Below are 19,748 nucleotides of genomic sequence, written 5' to 3' on the forward strand. Positions count from 1 at the left end.
ACTGAATTTATTAGAAGCCAAAGAACACATCTGTACCAGGGGCGCCAATAATAATGGAGGGCGCTGTATATATAGACTAAACCAGAACAAACAACAGTCTTGCATATGTATGTGTTTTTATAAATATAATGCTTCTGTACATGTGTGGTAGAGAGTTACTGCACACCTCTTCACTACAGCATTCTATTGAAGAAACAGCGCATGTTTCCAGCTGTAATTCTGCTCATTATATGCACTTCTTTTCTACATATTGTATTTTCTTAAGTTCCTACTGGCGCTATTTCAATAAACCTATTTTCATACAGTGTGTGCTTACAAAGCCGTATTTTTTAGAACTCTTTCCTTTGCTGCCAGCTTGTATAATTTGCTGCTCGGAGAAACCAGCTCTCCACAAGGAGCCTTTAAACAATCTCTTATCTTATTATACAAAATATATGTTGCAGTTGCACCAAGGTGAGTCACCAACAGACAGCAAAAGGATGCTTGTTTCTGTGTGGGAAATAGTTTGGACTTAAGTGAGATATGAAGACTTACATCCATCTTGCTGGGACAGTCTGGATAGCGGGGATCTTTAGGAATCTCACACTGTCCAAGGGCTCCTTCCCGAACTAGAGAGAGAAAAGCAGGGTGTTTATCAAAGCCTAAACACACACAAAAACACTCACAAAAGACCACACTCATCAGACAGTAGTATTAATCACCATAAAAAAACAACTCCATTCCTAGGCTTTTTTTCACAAGGACACAAAAGTCAAACACAAGGAGGAAGGTGAGATAAGCATGCCGAAAAGGTGCATCCAAGACATCTGCTGTTTTCATATCTTTCGCCAACCTTAATAGTGCATTTATTTAGACATTTCTATCATAAATGCTGTTCATTTTATTATCAGGAAGCTCCGTAAATGCACAAGACTGTACAATACATGTAACTTTACAACACAAAACTCAGCTCAATAACATTGATATATATATATATATATGTTGGTGTAAATGGAATTATCACCAGCTCTGCACCTCCCAAATGGGCTTAAGACCCGTGCTTATTACTGGTCTGCAGTCTTCACTCGGTTTCCCCTGAGCATCAAATATGTTTGTATTTTGCATTACACTATATATCCTCCAGCCTTTGGGCCGAACAGAGAATAAATTAGAGAGTACGGCGAGATAACAAGCTCCTATAAAAGCTTGGTTTCCCCCACTGAATGGCCATATCTCTGTTCCAGCCCACTCACTGGATTTACTATAGATAGACTGCATTAGTGTGATTCATAAAAATCATAATCTTTCCCCCTTTTCTTGCTTTTCTTCTCCACTATTCACAGCTCTTTTTGTTGCCCAACTGACTCTCTCTCTTCTTGCTCATCTTTCTCTGCCTTGCCTCTCCTTCCTTTTCCCTCTTTTCTCTTTCCCGACACCAGTAAAGCCTAATTAACGGAATGGTTGCAGCTCCTCCAGCAGCATCCTGCTGAGCATCGGAGAGCACAATCACAGACAAATAATTGCAAGCCATTCCATCTGATTAGCAGATCTCTCACAACGGAAAGTGCCATTGCTTGCCGCTGTCAAAACTTAGCCAGGTTCGAATCGGCCTTATTTAGATATTAGACATTATGACAACAGAAAAATTGTCTGACATATTTTAATGCTGCAGTGTGTTCAGTTGTTTTCAGTCAAGTGCACGACAGGGATACAGACGAGGGATTGAGCTGTGAATTAAATCATACTGTCTGATTTTCAATTCCCTGCTCAATAAAGTAAGTGAGAATGAAGGCTAATAAAGAAAAGCTGACAGACCCGGATCCCAATAACAAGGCAGTAATTCATCAGCGTGATTTAAACGTTTTGCAGTTGTGTGGTTATGGCATGGCAGCAACAACTGAGCACAGTGCTGCTGTGGTGCACAGCAGCTCTTCCACCTTGACGCAGATGTTGGCTTGCTATTTGAATGGGTAATGTTCCGTAAATGATGTCTGTCATGTTCTATATGATCAACCAGCAAGCGCATGTTGGACATAAATTGTGCATTCAGGTGTTCAACAGGATCCAGGCTTGACAGATGGGTTTACATGTGTGGGCAGAGAGGAAAAGTGTCTTTGGATTGGATGGATTTCAGATGGACAGGAGGATTCAGCAGTAATATTTGGTATTCTTCAGATATATGAGGGGACTGTGTGTCTTTTTTTAAACTGTACCTTTGTTGCCAGCCATGCTGCGCTGCAGGATCTGCTCCACCCTCACTGCCATGTCTGACATGTTCTGGGCTATGGCCTGGATCCGCTCCACCAGGCCGATGGGCTGAATCCTGATCATTCATATCACAAAAACACACACACACGCACACACACACACACACACACACACACACACACACACACACACACACACACACACACACACACACACACACACACACACACACACACACACACACACACACACAAACAACCATCTTCTGATGATCAAACATCTCTTTAAACTGCAATCCAGCATTTTCAAAAGACAGAGGAGACTAACTATATCTCCTTCATGGTGTCCTTCCATCCGGCAGGATTTGTCGTCTTCACAGTCATCGTGAAGTATTCGGAAAGAAATGCTAATTATCTAGAACTTGAGGCGTGAAATCGAAAAAGCTTTTAAACACTGACAGATAATTTATTTGTTGAGATAATAAAGTAACTCAGCATAGAGAAGCGGTTCCGTAGGGGAAGTATAACCAGAAGACAATTAGGTTGTTGGCAAATGCGTCAAGCTGCATTTGACCTCTATGGACTTAACGAATGGGCAGTGTTGGGCAGTAACGTCACTACAAATAGCGTCGTTAGTAGTTTAACTACATTTTTCTTTAACGACGTGATAGCGTCGTTGTTTACAAAATCAAAAAACGTTTCAACAGCTTAGCTGATCTTTTGGTCATGTAGTGCGGTAGCGAACGCAAAAAGCTACATTAAACATTTTAAAATGATTAATGTTGAACTGCTTGAAGCGGAGCTTTCTGCTCTGCTGCAGTGTCATCTCCAAATGCCGACATGTCTGTGTCGACCAACAGAAGCGGAGGAACTGTTGATGTCGTCATTCAACAATCCCTTCCTGGGACTTCACTGGATCCACACACACACAGACGCTTGCTTCAGTTCGCTGAGAGATGGCAGAGAAGGAGGGAGAAGACGAGGAGCAATCGAAGGAGTCAGAGTCACCGTGGCCCTACCTAAATAGTTCTATGAGTTTTTGTGGAAAAACGGTGAAAAGTTATGTTTTCAGATGCCTGCTGTGCCAGCCCAAGACGAAGTTTCTGTCAACTTCAAAGACGTCAAATACAAATCTGAGAACCCATATACAGGTGACTACCGAATATGCACAACCAGCAGCAATTAGCTAACCACCACATGTCAACCGCAGTATAAGATGCACACATAAACGAGCTACTTTTCAACATCTAAAATTCGCGTGGCAGTAAATGAATTAAATTAAGCGTAAGGTTGTGGTGGCAGTGTGTGAATGTCTATAAATTGGGGGATTAAATAATTAAACTGATACATATAGGAGGGAAGAGGTATGGGAGAAAACTTCATTATTAGTCCCTGAATTTTTTTGGTAATTAAGTCGGTTCAGTGTGGAGAAAAAAAGTAACTTGAATGTATTAAGCTACTTTGGTCATATTGCTGTAGCTTAGCTTGCTACATTTCTGTGGGTCATAGCTTCAGTGTAGTAAAGCTTGATTTAACACGGAGTAGCTGGTAGCTTAGCTCATTATAGTTTCGAAGTAGCTTGCCCAACACTGCAAATGGGATGGGTTTCAGGTTATATTTCAGAATAACTGTACATAAAAGCTGGAAAAAGGTTCAAATTTAGTTTTTGAAACCTTTAATGTCTCACTAAAAAACATGTTTTGAAAGATAAAAATAAATTTAAAAAAAACTAAATATCTGCAAACATTGTACTTAATTTGACTTTTCAAGTGCGACACACTTTAGTTTATTTCTAACAGTTCACAGTTTTCCAGATTTAAAACCTTGTAAAATTGTGATGTAAAATGGGAATCGAGATGTAAAAACATTAAAACTTGAGTTTTAAAAAGGAAAATCTTTGTTTTGAAAGTTGTGCAGGTTTACATTTGCACTTGTATTGACGACTGTTCTGGCAGAGCCGAGTTTGGACCTACTTTTCAGTGATCTGTTTAGACACTGTTTTACAAGCTTGTGAATCACATGATTTCTGGCAGTGTTGGCTCACAGCTTTGGTCTGAAACTGAAAAGCAGATGGTGTAAATGAATAAATCCAGACTCCTTGAAGATCGCTGTGCCATGGTTTACTCTCTGCTGACAGTACAGTCCAATAACATGTCGGATTAAACAGGTTAAGTTGGGTCGACAGACTGCTCCACCAATGACTAATCTGCACAGCATACATGAACAAGAAACACGGTTTTTATTCATTGAGATTTTTTTGAAGCCTACCAAGCCTTTAGGCAAAAATTCAAAGCTTAGTTTCACTCTTGAAAAACTTTTTCTATCAGATTTCAGGATTTCAAACACTGAGCACCATTTATCCAACACGAAAGTTGTTGGCAAAATAATCAAAAACACGACTGACAGTGGTGATTGAGATGTGGTGGATGGAATATCGAGAGACTAAAGAGGAAAGAAGAGACTGAAATGTACATTACTGTGCAGTACTATATTATGTCTCCAACAGATTTTATATATCTCGAACACGCAAAACATACAGATACACAGCAGAAGTGTAAGTGTAACTGAAATATTTTAACATTTCTGCTACTGTATGTGCGGCCTCACCAAAAACATGCCCCTAACATATGAACTGCTCTACAAGGGGCAAACACAAGGACATCTTGTCAAAGTGTATATCACTGTGTAACAAAAGACTTTCAAAGGAAAGAAGCCAAATGCTTTAAGAATTCCTCACCCAACAGTTTAGGATTGTACTGCAGATACCTTCATAAATTGTTAAAGAATTCATGCAATGAATTATGGAATATTCTTGAGGAAAAACTGCGTTTTGCTTCAGCTGTAGACAAAAAACCAATCAGTTATTCGAATAAAACGACACAAAATATTTAAAAGTTTTGAAGTGTCAGATATACTAGAGATCAGTCTAATACTTTATGTGAAGCTGATGCGGCTTCTTATGACAGTGTTATTTCAGTTTCTGCCACTAAAGTAACTAATTAATTGAATAATCTGTGCAGCTCTCACCACTGCTTGTAATCATTCAGATTATCAATCAAACCGACAATTCTTTTCCAGTAGAAAATAGAGAAAAATTTCAATCACAGTTTCATGTGAGCTGATCTTCAAATTACCTTGTCTACCAACAGTAGTCTTTAATACCCAAAGGTATTCCATACAGAAACTCCAGAAATGCTGACATTTGAAGAGCTGAAACCAAAAATTGGCTTTGCATGATGAGAAACTGATAATTAAAACTCTTAATTTTCCACTGATTGGGTAATTGATTAAGCAAGTAATTGAGAAGCACTAACATCTAACCATCCATTCTCTATACACCGCTTTATCCTCACTAGGTTTGCGGGGGGTGCTGGAGCCTATGCCAGCTGACTTGGATGAGGGCAGGTGACAACCTGGACAGGTCGCCAATCTGTCGCAGGGCTACATACAGTATAGACAAACACTGACACTCGCATTCACACCTACGGGCAATTTAGAGCAATCAATTAACCTCAGCATATTTTTGGACTGTAGGAGGAAGCCGGAGTGCCCGGAGAAAACCCACACATGCACACCCACTCCATGCAGAAAGATCCCAGGCTCAGGCCGGGAATTGAACCGGGGATCTTCTTGGTGCAAGGCGAAAGTGCTCACCACTACAGCCCACTAACATGTAGTAAGGTTTATTTTATTTCAAAATATTGTTATTGAAATGAAAACAACTCCGCGACAAAACATGCAATCAAATAAATTCTAGCAACAGTCCATTGAAATTAATTTGCTGTTATGTATTCTAAAAATTAGTACTGTAGCACTACTGATGCACAAGAAGGGCAGTTGCACCACTGGGATATAGGATCATTATTGAAGTTCCCATTAAATGAATATGTGCACAGGCTGGAAGTCATTACGCGTCACAGAAGACTTTGTCATGGTCCCAACAATGCCCTCTTATTTGCCACAACACAATGCTGCCCTCTAGTTGCCAAAGTATTACACAGTAAGAGGATCCACCTGGGGGCAAAACCGGGTACTACAGCTAATGTACAGTACTTTAAGTAAGTATTATATTGGAAAATGGTGTCAGATATCAGCACATACTATATATTTAATGACTCGTATTAAGGGGGCAAAACAAGTCAGAACATCTCTACTGGTGTAGCTGACGAACTCAACTTGTTCTTCAACAGATTTGACACTGTGGACACACCTACTTCCACTGCTACTCCTCCTTCTTCTCCTCAACATTGTTAGTCTAATAGCATAGTTGCCTAAGTCATGAAGGCCAACAAATGACTTAGGCAATTATGCTATTAGGCTACAGCTCCTCCTTCTTCTCCTCCGTCTCCTACACATCTCCACAGCTGCAGCCACTTCCGTTCCAGCAACTGTAACCGTCTCTGTCACAGAGACAGGGGTGATGTTGGAGCTTCAGAGAGTTTGCTCTGGGAAGGGAGCTGGCCCAGATGGTGTATGTCCAAGCCTGCTTAAAGACTGTGCTGTACAACTGTGTCAACCTCTCCACAGGATCTTCAACCTGAGTCTACAGCTGGGGCGGATGCCTGCTCTATGGAAAACATCCTGTATTGTACCAGTACCAAAAATCAAATGTCCGGCTGAACTAAATGACTACAGACCGACTGCTCTGACCTCACACATCATGAAAACTCTGGAACGGCTGGTTTTATGTCTCCTGAGGATTGAGGTCAAAGACAAACTCGATTCCTTGCAGTTTGCATACAAAGAACACATTGGAGTGGATGATGCCATCCTCTTTATGCTTCACCGTGCCCAAGGGCGTAATTTGCACCGGGGATACGGGGGTCATGACCCCCGCAAAAATCACGTTCAGCTAATGTAACCCCCACAATATAATCACATTTTTCCAATGTAATAAAAGCATCAATCATCTTGTTGATTTTTATTATTAATATCATTTGCCAACAAAACAGTAGCAAGTTTAATCATCTTAATGTAACCCCCCACACCCCCACCGAATACTTGGTATCACCCAACCTGCGGCGCCTCCTCTACGTAACGTTCACTTTTCCCTGACCATGTATATTTGGCATGGATGGAGACAGCAGAGCCGTGAAGAAATGAAGAGAGCGCGAAAAGGACAAACAACAATTCTTCATTGTTGGTCGTCACCAACAACTAAAAAAAAGGAAATATCTTGACCAAAAAGAGGTAAAATAGCCTACCTGTCTTGTTAAGTTAGCTGATGATTTGTGACTGGAGTTGGTTTGAGCTTGTCCTGTGAGGTACAGCCAGAGAGTGTCTTGGATGTACTGTTTAGGACCAATGTCAGTTTTCACTGAATTGTAACTTAAAGGGCTGTTTGCTGACTTTGCTCCAATACACAGTGATGGATGGTGGTGTAGTTAAACTACATTTCTCGGGGGAACCGGGCAGGTCGTAACGTCGCTGTTTTCCACATCAAATATCTTTTCAGTAGTGAAGCTATTTTACTGATCAAACAACGGAATAGCATACACAGAAGCTACATTTTTCCAGGCATTTCTAAATCCTGAAGGAACAAGAATGTCTGCGTCGGCCTGAAGCGGTAACCATGGTGACAACAGACGCTCTGCTGCTGCAGGGTGGCTGCGGAGCGTGCAGCCGGTGACAGTGACAGAGGAGGGGAAGAGAAGTACTTCATCTCGCGAATCTTGACAAAATTTGGGAAATACATGAATTTATGTATTTCCTCAAATTGTTCTTTGACCTTACTGGTCATTTTTAACCGGGCTGATACCATTTTAACATTAACAAAGCATTTTTTTATACCAAGTTCAAGAATATGATTGCTGAACAGGCCATGAAAGAGAGGCAGGTGACCAGAGAGGGAGAAGCACAGATGAGGAGAGAGAGAGAGGAGGTGCCAGAGGAGGTGCAACAGTTGAGCAAGAGAGAGGAGGAGGAGGTGACAGAGGAAGTCCAGGTGATGGAGGATCATCAGGTGACCAAAGAGAGGGAGAGAGAGCACAGGGAAAGGCAGCACAGGAGGCACAAATGACCAGGTAACATACCTTAGCCCTTCTACTGTGTTAGCTTTCTCTATACATGCTCCACGCCAGAATAGAGGTGCAAGCTGCACTCCAGTGTGCCATCCTGTATTGTGTGATGTATTGAGTGTTGCCATGAATTGTGCATAAGACATTTTCTGTTTGTACTTTAGTTGTGTCAATACAGTGATGCAATTGATTAATCTTTAAAGTTCTTCATTTTTCTTTTCATCGATAGTTGACATAAACCCAAAATCAATTAAATGGAAGCTGCTACGGTCTTGCTAGCTAGTACTTAAACACAATAGGAATTAATTAGTCATTGTTGCATAAATACATAAATACGCAGCTGCAACAACTTCAAGTAAATCACCAATTTATTTCTAAAACAGACATGCCAAATTACCACGACTCCTTTTACAAAAGTAAACGATTCAATAAATACCAATCAACAGGCACAGAGTTTAACCCCTCCAATGGAAGACCCAAAGTTACGCCCTTGACGGTGCCCTGTCTCATCTGGAGGAACCTGGAGTTTATGTGAGAATCATGTTCTTTGATTTTTCAAATGTATTCAACTCCATCCAACCCACCATCCTCAAAGACAAGCTCACAGAGATGGGAGTGGATCCGTCCTGTGTTTCAGGAATTACAGATTACCTGCCAGGAAGGCCGCAGTTTGTCAGGCTGGGGAACTGTGTTTCTGGGACATTAATGAGTACTGGGGCTCCACAAGGAACAGTCCTGGCTCCATTCCTGTTCACTCTGTATACATCTGACTTCAAATACAGCACTGAGTCCTGCCACATTCAGAAATACTCTGATGACACCGCTATCGTGGCATGTATCAGAAATGGACATGAAGCTGAATACAGAGATCTGATAAGTGCCTTCAGTGACTGGAGTCAAAAAAACTGCCTGCTACTCAACGCCTCAAAGACAAAGGAAATGATCATAGATTTCCGCAGATCCAAACCCCCTCTTCAGCCAGTGAACACTTGTGGCGTGGACACTGAGATGGTGACATCATATAAATATTTAGGTGTCCACCTTGATAATAAGTTGGACTGGTCTACAAACGTAGACTTCATCTACAAAAAGGGCCAGAGCCGACTTTATTGCCTCAGAAGACTTTGATCACTAGACATCTGCAGTAAGATGCTGCAGATGTTTTATCAGTCTGTGGTAGCAAGTGTCCTGTTTTATGCTGCAGTCTGCTGGGGAGGCAGTATAAAACAGAAGGATGCAAGGTGTCTGAACAAACTGATTAAAAAAGCTGGCTCTGTGGTTGGAATCAGATTGAACACATTGGAGGATGAAGTGGAGAGACGGGCACTGAGCAAGATGGAGGCCATTCTGACAAACATGGATCATCCACTTCACATCTGCCTCAATGAACAACGAAACATCAGTGGACGGCTCCTATCCCTGCGCTGCAAGACCGAAAGATTTCGGAAATCTTTCTTGCCATCAGCAGTGAGGCTATTCAATTCAAAATTAAACAGATAAGAACCCTGACAACTGAATTTCCCTTCGGGGATGAATAAAGTGATTCTGATTCTGTAAATGAATGAATAGTCGACGCATCTACGACTAAAACATGACATTATGTTTTGTTAGCAGTCAGGTCAGCCATAATAATAAGACTTTTTGCAGCTGCAGGACAGCAAAGATGTACAATGTTGTCAGCTAGTTTGCCAAAGTCAAAGTAAATTTGTGACATGACAAACACTTTTTCAGCGACTTGGTGTATCGTTCAGTGGTAGAAGAAGCATTCATGAAATTTACTGAAGTAAAACAAGCAATACAAATGAATACGAACCTGACTTAATAAGGTGTCAGTGTTTCACTTAAATATATGACATTTTTAGGCTAATATGACTGCTACATATGTTGCATTGTATTGATGTTAAAGGATAAGATAATTTTAACTGTTTTATATACTGTCAAGTAGTTTAATGTTCACCAACGCATCATAGTCAATTCAATCATTAAATGTTTGTTAATACTCTGACCTGTAAGAACAAATATTTTATATTTTAAGATGAATGAGAAGTTTATCTAAAACATTCAAATCACCACCACCAACATTCACCAAATTTGGAGATACATGGTACTGGGAATGAAAAATTGCAATTTTAAGAGTAACTAGTAACTAAAGTTGTCAGACTTAGTAGAATAAAAAAAGCTGAATATCTGCTGCTGAGATTTAGTGGAGTAAAAGTAGAAAGCTGCATAAAATGAAAGAGCTCAAGTAAAGTAAAAGTACTTTGATTGTGTACTTAAGTACAGAACTAGAGCAAACGTACTTCACCATAGTTGTAATCTGCTCACTGTTCCAGGGTCAATGCTGGTGACATCAGATGAGAGCTGTGACTCATCGTCACTAAGAACAAAAGTGCTCGTCTGAGAAAAAGTATAATAATGTTGATTCATAATAAATAATGTACAATGACTGTTTCTTATTTCATGGGATATTTTGGATTGCTGTGGTGCTGCATATATAATATTAATTTTGAAGGAAAACACTAGAGCATTTAAATACTGACTTGGATGGCAATTACCATGGCAATAGGAAGCTTCGAGCTTCAATAAAATCCAGCTGACGATGTGGAGACTTTTATTTGATTTCATTTCCATTTTTATTTTCAGCTCATTTAGCCTCGTGTTTGTATTTTCCTTATTATGTTATGGGTTCTTATATCTAGTCACAGGCACTTTCCAAGCAAGATATGGGTTATGGGTTAAAAGACAAACCATAGTCATCACATAATTTTCGAAGTTTATGTGCTGCAATTAGCAGATTTACTTTGCAGAAAGTATTTTGCAAGAGGAAAGCTTGTAAATACTTAATGTTTGCAGCTGCTGGTGAATCCCATTAAGCTAGTGGGAGGCAGTCCGTGCAGTGTGAACCCAGTCTACACAGCTCAACACGCACACACTTCATAGCATCTGACATGCGACCACTAAAGAGAAAAGTAAACCCAGACCTCGGACTTCTGCACATCAGCACGTGACTTTAATGACAGATGCTGCCTGTGTGTTAATCAAGTAGCATTCATTGATGGAAGCACTGTTTTGCAGTGTATCATTGCTGTTTTACATGACATTTAAATGAATTATTTTAATGAGCAGTCTGGTTGTGTAGTAGAATTTCTGGAATTTATATTGCTCATTAAACAGCTTGGAATATGTAAACCCAGGAAACTCACAAAAACAAATGGAGCAGCGGTTCAGAGCCATACGCAGATCAAGAAGTAATTGATTTCATTGAGGCTGCATTTATTATTACGTGTGTGTGTTTTTGTGCATGCGTGTGCATGTCAGGGGAACAGCAATTCAACTGTGCTTATATGCATAACTTAACATAATCCCAAAGCCCAATTTCATTCCACTTCATTCTATGCAATTCCCAGAGGGTGAGTGGTAGTAACATCTTCTTCTATTATTTAAATTGCTGCTGGTCAGCACAAATTATACAGTATAGTCAAGAAATCACACACACAGATGCACACAAGTAAAGAAGCTGTCACTTGTGCAGACAGACGTCGGTTGTCTCACACAGAATCCTCCCATCTTTATACTGCTGGGCGACACGAGGCTACCAGCAGCTGAAGAGCAAGAGGACAACTTAATTACTTTATCGACATTATACCAGGTGGGCAAAGTTTTCCCTGTCTGAAGATCTCACACGATTCACTCGGGTCAACCCTCACCCTGAGCCATACAAAGTTTCTTTTTTAATCCAAAGCGAGGTAGAATGAAGCCAAGAAATATTCACATGCCGTATATTTTAACTATGAAGCTGAGCCTAAAACTATTTGGCCTTTGTCACCGTAACATTTCCAGTTTATTCCCTGAGAGCCCAATTAAATGACTGGTAGAACGATGTGACTGAGAGTATATCCTCAGGGCATTCTGCGGAGAAAATGAAATTGTAAGTGTAATATCAAACTGCCGATAGTAATAATAATATGCAAAATTTTGGCCGCAGTACAATACATATTTTCCCTGAGGCTTCTGAGTGTCAGGGGCCAGGTCAGGTCAGGTATTGTACTTCTGTCATTGTTCATTATTTGCAGTCAGAAGCAGTTACACAGTCTCAGACATAATGTGAATTGCAAATGCAAGTACAATATCTCTTCGTATATTACCCGATGTGCTTATATTATGGTGTGCAATACTGCAGGCTCCTTTTGAAGTGGATTTCAGACACCTTCCCTCTTCCTTCTGGCTGTGAGGAAGAGGGAGGTGATGTCCAGAAGGGTAACGAAAAGCAAAGGCACAATCGGGAGGGAGCTTCCTCCCCTTAAACCTTGGGTAGGTGTGGGCATGAGAAAAAGTCTGTTTCCAAGGAAACCACAGAGCACACAACTCTGGGCTGGCTGCTTCAACTTGTCCAGCAAGACACCTGCTATTCCTTTTTTATATGACAGTCTCTTTCATTTCTCCAGCTGCCCAGGCAGGGAGGGGGATGGGGTTTGTTCTAACACATATCTTTTTCAGCACCATGCAGCTGCTCCAGTGGCATGCTCCAGGGCACCAAACTTGGCCCTCTACCTTTTCTTCACACCGTCGTATCTCTCTGGTCCACTTCAGCTTGCATGTTTTTATCTCACAATTACTTATGCCAATGAATTTCACCTTTGGCGCACAGGTTGAGCTGGAGAACTACAGAGAATATTCTGCAAACAACCTCTAGTTAAACCTTGACAGCTTTGAGCTTCTGTTCTTTCCCAGCATAACTCAGCATCTCCTTAACGACACTGAAAACACTAGAGTAAACCACTCTAACTACTACAAGTATAGTAGTTCGAGATTTAATTTTCATTCATGCAAAATTTTAAATTTACCATTTATTTCACAACCAAAGTGAAGAAGATGCTTATGACTGGATCACATGTACAAACTGCAGCACAATTTGTTTTTTCATTTCAAACTGAGTATTAATCACATTTAGTATCCTTTGTTAGATATCGTAAAAAAAATCCCACAATCCCATATTGTGTGTCAGTAGTACTACAGTACTAAACATCACATGTCTAGTCCCCATGATAACTGTTTTCAAAACTTTAGGCATTACTGGTCAGAATTTATGTAACTGTGAATATTTAGGCAAGTGGAAGATGACTTGATTTTTCAAAAGGCATAAAGTCACAGATTAAACATTCTTTTCAACATTTTAAGCAAAACAAGTCTATTATTTTCATGTTCAGGAGTTTAGAGTGAAAAAAAGATCACTACAAACAGGTTTGCACAATGCAAAAGATTTGAGAGATAATCAGATAACTTTTACATATTTAAATGAGTTCTTTTGGGCTTATGACTTGTTGATCATCACAAGGATGCAAAAATAAAAAACAATCAGCAGCCGTGGGCTCCTCTAAGCAGCTGAAAATGAAAATAAGTGAAGCTCCTAAGGCAAGAAAGGGCAATGAGTGAAAGTACATTCAGGGTGCTGCTTCCTCAGTTCTTATTGTAATTAAGAACTGGCAGTTAACAGGAAGAGCCTCAGAGAGAACTGCTTGTAAGATCACCACAAAGGCTGCAAAAGAAATTCGAGAAGATTTTGTAGACTCTGGAACGATGGTGCACTGCTCAGCTGCACCATGACGTGCACAAATACGACCTTCATAGAAGTCAGCAGAAAAAAAATGTTCAAGCATCCTGGCAAACATAATATTTGGACAAAATTCAGCTTCAGAAGTTTGCAAATAAACATCAAGCCTGATGCTTTTTGGTAATCCTTTGGACTCACAAAGTCAGAATAGAATGTTTTTGCCACAATGAGCAAAGATGTATCTGGCGTGAAAAAAAAGTTTGTAGAATTTCATGAAAAGAACAAATTTACTGTTAAGCTCTTGGGGGATTGAAAATGTTTTGGGCTTTTTTTTACAGCTACTGGAAGGTGAAGGTGAAGATGGCCACTACAACAGGATAATGACCCTGACTACACCTGAAAATACATAATGGACAATCTCAATAAATGCAAGCTGAAGGTTTTTTCCAAGGGCCTCATATTTCCCTGAGCAAAACATTATCACAAATTTCTCAAAAGAGCAGAACAACCAAAGGGTTTCACAGAATTTGAAGCTATTTCCAGGAAAAAGGAAGATAATCTCCCAAACAAGAATTGAACAGCTCTTTGCTGGCTACTAAAAGCTTTTACAAGTAGTGATTTTAACCGAAGGGCTGTAACTCATTACTGACCATGCAGGGTGGCAAAATTTTTGCTTGGGGCCTTTTCCATTTTCCATTTCCTTTTCCAACTGTGACAGATGGAGATAATATAAACATAAAAAGATAGTAACAAAATGTGCAAATCAGTTCATCTTTTACCCATTTAACTATTCACAGTAGCAGAATATTTGACCCTCACTTTTACAAGCCATTGTACCTAAAACACACATGATTAGTGAATAACTTACTTATAGTGACTGATTATAGGGACTGATGAAATTTAGAACTTTTGAAGGACTTTCCACCTAGTTTCACATCTTTTTCCACACAGCTGTCTGATAAACAAGAAAAAGTACTGCAACTGTTAAAATATGTATGAATTTTACATTTGTGTCCTGAGTAAATAATAAAATCTGTCAGTTAACTGGACATGCTAAGTGTCCACCGGACTCAAAGCTATTAGTGTCAAACCCAAAGCTGTGGAGGCCTGAAAGGTCACAGCAAGAACTTTTTGGAGGACAATTTAGGCATTGTAGTAACATTTGCATTTAATCTGACTCGTGGAGACAGGCTGAGCCGCATTATGTATCATTTCAATTTTCAATATACTTTATTGTCCCACTTGGGGAAATTTGTGTTGGACTTAAAGCTGTGCTACCAATATTGCACAAAAAACACATAAAAACAATACCATGTAGTGTATCATGTAGTGCAGCAGAGTGCTGCTGGTTGTGACTACAGCAGAGTCACAGCTCAGGAACAAGTCCTCACCACTGCAGTTAGAAAAGAAACCAGAGGAGCTGCTTCACCAGCTCTCTCACTGACCGCTGCTGAAACCAACCGTCTCTGTGGTTTTGGCTGCAGACACAGCTGTCACTGCAACCGTAGTCATGGCTGCACTTTGGTTGTTAAGATTATGGCTGTGACACATTCATTTTTAATGGGTCTAACACTGACTACATGCAGTGATTCTGTGCGTGCAGTGGTGGTTGTGGTAGCTGAGTTTTGTATTTCCTGAACTAGTGTCTTACTAGCAAATCTGCCATAGAAGCCCTGCAGTCTGAACAATAACCAGATTCAAAACTTACCATGAAATAGCTGGAAAGTAGTTATTATAGTTGTAGTTGTACAAGAAAACTTGATTTTGTACAAATCTTCAACACATTTAAACCTTAGAAGATCACTGCATCTTTTTCCCTGACTTTACAATAAAAGCACAGGGTTGTGGCTCAGTGGTTGAAGCTCTGGGTTACTGATCAGAAGATTCAGCCCACGTACTGCTGCCACTTTTGTCTCTTGAGCAAAGCCTATCCATGAGGAAAAAAAAGAGAATTTCACAGTGCTGTAATGTATTTGTGACAAATAAAGGCTTCTTTCTTCTTTAGGAGCAGTGCAAAAGCTTAGAGTAGAGCATGAACTAAACTCTTGCACTATATTTATACACATTTTCAGTAAACACAAAGTCTTCTGCATGTTTAGTTCAACCACTGGCCTTCAAGAATGCAATAGTTCCTTTACCAATCATCTTCAATTTCCACAAAACCTTCGGGTGAAAATCTTTCTGGAACAACTAGCAAACATGAGTAAGACACATCAGCGACATCTTCTACTAGAACATCAGTCCAATAAGGTACAGGAGGAGAGCTTTTTACTTCTTGTCATTTACAGTTTAAGCAGCATACAGGTGAGAATTATGCCAACCTGTCCAGGGCTGAGCTGAGTTCATCTAGCCGGTGTGAGTCGCTGGTGTTTCCCAGTTTAGACAGAGCGTCCATCCTTTTCATGATCACCTCCAGCATGTCGCTGATTTTTCTCAGCACCCCACGAGACTCCTGGCCACCAAGTACTAAAAAAACAAAAAACAACAACACAGAGCAGATACTGTGATTAAAAACAGAAATGAGACAGCAAAGAGACGACAAAGAATACAAAAGCAGCATGATAAATTAGAATAGGTTATGAATTCATTATGTTTTTGACATTATACAGTATGCATGCACATCAACAATTTCTATATTAAATGTGTGGCTTTATATAATGTTGAAAAGGAGGCCAGTAGAGCAAAACAACATGTTTGCTGTCCTAAATACGATCAGAATATTTGTGCACCAGCAGTTTAAATGCACCAGTGTAGCACAGGCTCACCAAGGTCATATTGTAAATTAGCGTATTTCAGGTCCCATTACACTGCGCTTTACCTTTAAAGGTCATTTTAGTCTATTTTCTATTTACGTTTGTCATTCATTACTAAACCCAGCAGCTCAGTGAGGAGTCAGAGCTCCAGCAAAGCTCAGGAATGGGCAAATTAGTCTCTCAGTATTGGATTTGTCTTCCTGCCTGGCTTAAATCATTAATGACCTGACTGGTGGTAAACCAGAAGGATGCTGTTAGCAAACACCAAGTCAATTAATGTGCCAGCAGCTACAGACAATAAGGTCAAAGCAGGTTCTTGACTGCATTGTTGGTGAGTCGAGGTCCTGACCCAGCGCAGTTTCCTTTGATCACACTAAGCTCAATGCCGAGCATTACTAATAACAAGGAACTGCATCGATTGCTAAGAAGTTAGCTTGTTGCCTCAGGCAGGAGCTCTTAAGTCATTTTTGATGAAGAAAATTCAAAGGGTTCAGATAAATAATGCCAGTCTCGGGACTTCAGAGTGAATTTGTGGTCTGAACTATTGAGGAAAAAAACAGCAGAAACCAACAACAGCCTTATATTGTTCTTGGGGGCTGAGAGTGAAAATAAAGCTTCTCCTCTCCCTCATCAATTGCAAAAGGCTTTAGAAAGTGCAACGTGTGCAGACTCACTTCCCCTGTCAGAGTTCATTTATCACCACCCAGGCAAAAGTCACCTTTCACAGAAAAAATTGTATTACATCACCAGTAAATAAAATAAGGAGAGAGAAGAAAAGTCACACTTCTTTCTGGTCTTTGTGTGCTTTTGAGAGAGAAACTTTCTGCATCATGAACAAGGCTCACAAAAACATTATAACCAACAGTTAAAAAGCATAAAAGTGAATCTTATTGTTAGAACCCAGATATTCTCCAATTCTTGCACCTTTGTTGCATTTGCATATTTTTTTCTTTGGCTTAGTACAGTTTTAATCATTTCTAGTAACCTCCAACCTAAAGATGTCTCCCTTTGAATAATTCAGGAGTTAGAGAACAAATTTCCCTTCCATGAGCACAGAGAAATAAACTAAATGAATTTACATTCAGATTTTCTGCTTCATAGCAGCAGTTTAACAATACATTTGACTGAAGAATGATACAGGATGAAAAAAGGCGATGAGATTTAGGAAGGAAAAAATCACTGGAAGTACCATCACGATGCTGTTTAAACTGTAAAACCTGTTGCATCTGAGACCAAACTAGTAAATCCTGAACAAACAGCTATTTTACCACCTCATTGTATATTTATTTGTCAGGATTTCTGTGTATTTCAGAGCCTCCTTTATCAGTTGCAGTGTACTTGCTGCAGTAAATCTAAACACAGCCTCTGGGCTAAAGTGTGGGAAGAACTCACATGTCTTCACAGCAATAATCCTCACACACATTGTGCTCGTAAATCACCATTACTGGGACAGAACAGGCTTCCTACAATGTACATTTTTAGCACTGAGCCGTTGCAATCAGCTCCTCGTCAGGTTCCCTTTTGCTCTTGTGTTCTCCTGGAAAACATCACCTAATGTGTGTTTTCCAATGCAGATTCAGGTAGTAGTGGAGTTGATAGTATCTATGAATGTAGAGCTTCACCTGTGTCCTTCCTCATCAGATGGTTAATATAGGGCCAATTTAGCAGCAGCTAATCTCCTTTAACGACTCAATTTCGAAAGTGCCACGGCACAATCGATATTATGAACAAATTCCAATTAGATCATCATTTGTACTGTAGCCTGCTGTGTGAATGTGAGCTCGGAAACTGGCTGACCAGCTATAAACAGCTGGCCTCGCAGAGTCCCACAGGCTCCATTTGGAAAAATGTTTCTCCCCAAACACACAATTCGATGCCACAGGTTTTTACCCATTACTCTGCGGCCCATATCTCTTTATCTGTTTAGCACTCGGTGTGTTTCAACCTTTCTCCCTCACCTGCTTGTAATTTTCTCATCGGCTCTCTCAAATATAAAATGTTCCCTCGCCACAGCTCCTCACCAGATTGTCTATCTGCCTCAGTAGCTGAGCCGTTTGTCTATTAATCCTGTCTGCCTGTTGCTGAATTCTTCTCTTATCGGCGACATTAGTAAATTTTGCCTTGACCGTACACAATTCTGTCTGCAAGTCGGTGGCTGTTGGCATATAAAGCTAATCCTTCAGGCGTTTATAGAAACCTTTCAGTCGAGCAGAGAAAGTGTTGATCGGCCGAGACAATGTTCATGAGCAAAACAGGGAGAGGCTGCCAGTGCATGAAACACAGCCTCTCAAAATGAATTCATAGATCACTGCTAAGCAATCTGGATGTTTCTTACAGATTTAGAGGTCCAGTTTTCATTTAAATCCACTCACAATGTCACTAAGTCCTTCATTTAGGGACTATACTTCAGGGAGATGTTTGAAAATGACACTAAATTGCTTGGCAATGAGCTATAGTCAAGTCACTTCACAAATAAATTGCAAAATAGATGAGTACACGACACTGTTAATGGAGCAATATCACATCTTAATAGGAAAATACTGAACAAATTGACGGTCAAAAAGCATCATGAGTATTTTCGAACACGACAACAAGCAGGACTGACATGTCGTGCTCACATGCAATCCACGCTCTGCAGGACGTCTGACTGCTGTTGCTTTCAATCATGCAACCCGCTGGGCAACTGTAATCTGGTGCAGAATTGTACTGTGTGTAGATTTAGACTGCATGGCATTATTGTAATTGTTCTTACTTCCTTTATGGATAAAATACCTGAATACTGATTATGAATAACTGAACATGCTGCTTTAATGAAGCTCACCTTTAAATTAAGATAATGAAGCAAATCATGAATCTGCAAATTTCCATTAAGATTGTGTGATTATTTCATACACCTCTAGATAAACTGACAGTGGAGTTAGAAAAAAAAACACATTTAGCTGCTAACTAGTTTCTACTGAAATCAGTAAAATATGAATTACTACACTCATAATTAGTCTGCTAGGGATAAATGACTTTTAAAGGGTAAATGACTTTGCAAACTTGCTATAAATTAAAAAAAAAAGACAAGCAAAGTGAGCTCAGAGGAAAGGTCAAGCATTGTTTGTTTGCATGAAAGAATCTGCTCAGATCTGCATAACCTTAGTCTTTTGTCCTCTACAGTTGGAGTTGTTGTCAAAAACGGAGAACAGGAGGGGCACTAGCAGCCCGGCAGAGGGCTGGGCAACAAATTTTGAGTAAA

General features: G+C 40.0%; 1 protein-coding gene across 2 annotated transcripts in view; it reads right to left on the minus strand.

Annotated features, from left to right (window-relative positions):
- The window catches only part of LOC110961470 (alpha-1,6-mannosylglycoprotein 6-beta-N-acetylglucosaminyltransferase B), an 84,286-nt gene that overhangs the window by 50,547 nt on the left and 13,991 nt on the right, over positions 1 to 19,748 (minus strand). For both annotated transcript variants that reach the window (XR_007938730.1, XM_022209095.2), the window contains exons 3-5: positions 16,076 to 16,220; positions 2,193 to 2,302; positions 535 to 608 (exon numbers count right to left, since the gene is read on the minus strand). Coding sequence is in view for 1 of the 2 variants with exons in the window: in XM_022209095.2 (XP_022064787.2) it covers positions 535 to 608; positions 2,193 to 2,302; positions 16,076 to 16,220 (329 nt within the window). In the remaining variant the exon portion in view is untranslated. The remainder of the gene's footprint in view (positions 1 to 534; positions 609 to 2,192; positions 2,303 to 16,075; positions 16,221 to 19,748) is intronic.

Source organism: Acanthochromis polyacanthus, chromosome 21 (genome assembly GCF_021347895.1).
Source record: "Acanthochromis polyacanthus isolate Apoly-LR-REF ecotype Palm Island chromosome 21, KAUST_Apoly_ChrSc, whole genome shotgun sequence".
NCBI lineage: Eukaryota > Metazoa > Chordata > Actinopteri > Pomacentridae > Acanthochromis > Acanthochromis polyacanthus.